Source organism: Otolemur garnettii, unplaced genomic scaffold (assembly GCF_000181295.1).
Source record: "Otolemur garnettii isolate 467f Iridium unplaced genomic scaffold, OtoGar3 scaffold00008, whole genome shotgun sequence".
In the NCBI taxonomy this organism is placed as follows: Eukaryota; Metazoa; Chordata; class Mammalia; order Primates; family Galagidae; genus Otolemur; species Otolemur garnettii.
In genome coordinates this window covers 15031373-15033766 of record NW_003852403.1, presented here as the reverse complement: position 1 = coordinate 15033766, position 2394 = coordinate 15031373, and the positions used below count along the sequence as shown (strand labels likewise).

The following is a 2394-nucleotide window of genomic DNA, read 5'->3' as shown; positions in this document are numbered from 1 at the left end:
GCTGGCGGGTTTGAGCACAGCCCGGGCCAGCTGATCAACAATGACAACTACAACAACAACAACAAAACAATTAAAAGTAAGCTGGTGGGTTCGAGCCCAGCCCAGGCCAGCTGATCAACGATGACAACTACAACAACAACAAAACAATTAAAAGTAAAATTACACTTTTAATGGATAGGAATGGGAAAAAGCTGAAGTCGTCTCAAGTGAAGTAGTACTGACGGACAACAACTACAAGCAACGAGAAAGTTTTCCTAGTCTATCAACTCCCAGCTGACAAACGCCTTGGGCTGGTTCCCTTGGGTTCAACTCCTACCGTCAGAGGCTAAGCCCCACCCCTCAGTTGGACCCGCCCCCTCCTATTCGCCCCGCCCCCCAGACGTCACCTCCGGGCGGCCAGCTTCCTCAAATTCCCTCTGGCTCCCGCCTTCACCCGCTTCCGGTCTTCGTTGTCGCCGCTGCTGCCGCTGCTCCTGCTGCTGCTGCTGAGGCTGCTGGCGGAGGCCGGAGGATCGGGCGGCGGCGGCGGCGGCGGCTGAGAGGGCGGCGGCGGGAGCGGAGCAGGATAAGGGAGCGAGAGGAAGCGAGCGAGGAGCGAGCGGAGCGCTCCCTTCCGCCCGCCTGAGGAGCCGGAGCAGCCCGGGCCCCGCCGCCGCCGCCACCGCCGCCGCCGCCTGCCTGCCGGACAAAGCCGAGAGCCCGCGCCCAGAGCCATGTCCTCGTCCGCCGGCAGCGGCCACCAGCCCAGCCAGAGCCGCGCCATCCCCACCCGCACCGTGCCCATCAGCGACGCCGCGCAGCTACCTCATGACTATTGCACCACGCCCGGGGGGACGCTCTTCTCCACCACACCGGGAGGTAAGCGCCGGCCAACCCTCCGCCGCGTCCGGGTCTCCCGCCACCGTCTTCGTATCTCCTTGGCGCGTCCCTCCGCACCTCCTGGCTGCTCCACAGCCCCAGGGACGCTGTCCTCGGGCCGCGCCCGCGCTTTCCGGACCCTTCATTAGCGATCTCTGTCGCTCGCCCCTCGAGTCCGCGCGAGCCCCACTAGAAACGTGGCTCTCGTCGCGACAAAAAGCCCTTGTTCTCGCTTCGTGGCCCGTTCACGCACACGACCCACTTTTCTCACCCGTCTCCTCCTGCTTCCCTTGGCTATCCTTGACCTGGAATTACGCTCTGCTTTACCACTAACTCTTGCAGATCGTGCATGTTAATGCTTGATTTGGGAGCTGACTGACTCTCGGACCTTTTTAGAAAGCAAGTTGGGGGAGGATTTCGGTCCCAGAACCTTGCAGTGGCTTGTTTTGCCGCTTTTAGAACGCCAGGAGGAGACTGGAATGCGGAGCCTGGAAGCCTTGCCTGGCGTTATCCTGCTTTGACAGCATTGTTTACTTTGCTGGACGAGGCCCCACGGGAGGGGTAGGGGGAGTCTCTCGGCCAAGAGGAGAGAGTGATAAAATAATGCTCAAGTAATAGCCAAGAGAAAGTAGGTGGGGAAGGTAGAGAGCTGGCAGTCTTAATAGGGTTTCTTTTGGCAGCGACGCCTTTGGAGGGGGATTGAATGGGACGTTGTCAGAGGACTCCTGGTTAGGTGAGGTTGCTTGATCTTGGGGAAGGGGTTTATAGAGAGAGGCGGTGTAGAAGAAGGTTTCTCAGCGTTGCTTTTCAAAGTAGACTAGCAGCTGTTTACGAGTAACACTAGGGTAGAGGTGAACCTTGTTGAATCGGTCATGAGAAAAGGGAGCTCAAAGGTTGTCTGTCCCCTAACGGGGCTGTTCTCCAGAGGGAGGAGACTGGAAAAAGATTTTGAGGGGCCTATCGAAAGGAAAGGGGATTCCTTTTAAACCTCGGGACTTTGCCTTTTGGTTATGAGTGGCCTTTCACTAGAGGGTAGGGATTTTGCTGGCAGCCCCTGCAGTCTACCAGATTGCTAGCCTCATTTTTGTGGGCAGGGCCCTGGAATTGTACTACAACCAATCCGGTGCATTTACCGGTTGCACAACAGCAAGGCCTGTAGAGTAAGAAAACTGCCTTGCCAACCTCAAGGGATAAAAATCTAGGAGAGAGCTTTACAGATGTATCCAGCCAACCCACTCTGGGGGAGGGGAGGCTGTCTTGGAAGAACTTTAAATGACTCAAGCTGAAGTTCATAAATACAGAGAGCTGGGCTTAAGGAAGTGTTCACCTTCGCAGAATGGTGGACTTCTAGTGAGGTGGCTTACCTCGTTCAATAAATCTCTCTACTAATCTGATGTGCTCTGTTGGAGACTAGTCCCTGTGTTTGAGCATGCTGGGATCTTGCTTTTTAATTATGAAAGATTTGGTAGACCAAAATCAGCTCCAGATAAGAGTTGCCTTGAACTTGAACTGATAGCTTTTAAGAAATGGATAGTT

General features: G+C 55.6%; 1 protein-coding gene across 1 annotated transcript in view; it reads left to right on the top strand.

The window, feature by feature from the left end:
• Positions 1–392: 392 nt before the first annotated feature.
• Positions 393–2394, top strand: part of EIF4EBP2 (eukaryotic translation initiation factor 4E binding protein 2) — a 30305-nt gene continuing 28303 nt past the window's right edge. The window contains exon 1 of the mRNA XM_003783592.3: positions 393–858. Coding sequence (XP_003783640.1) covers positions 714–858 — 145 coding nt within the window. The 5' untranslated portion in view covers positions 393–713. The remainder of the gene's footprint in view (positions 859–2394) is intronic.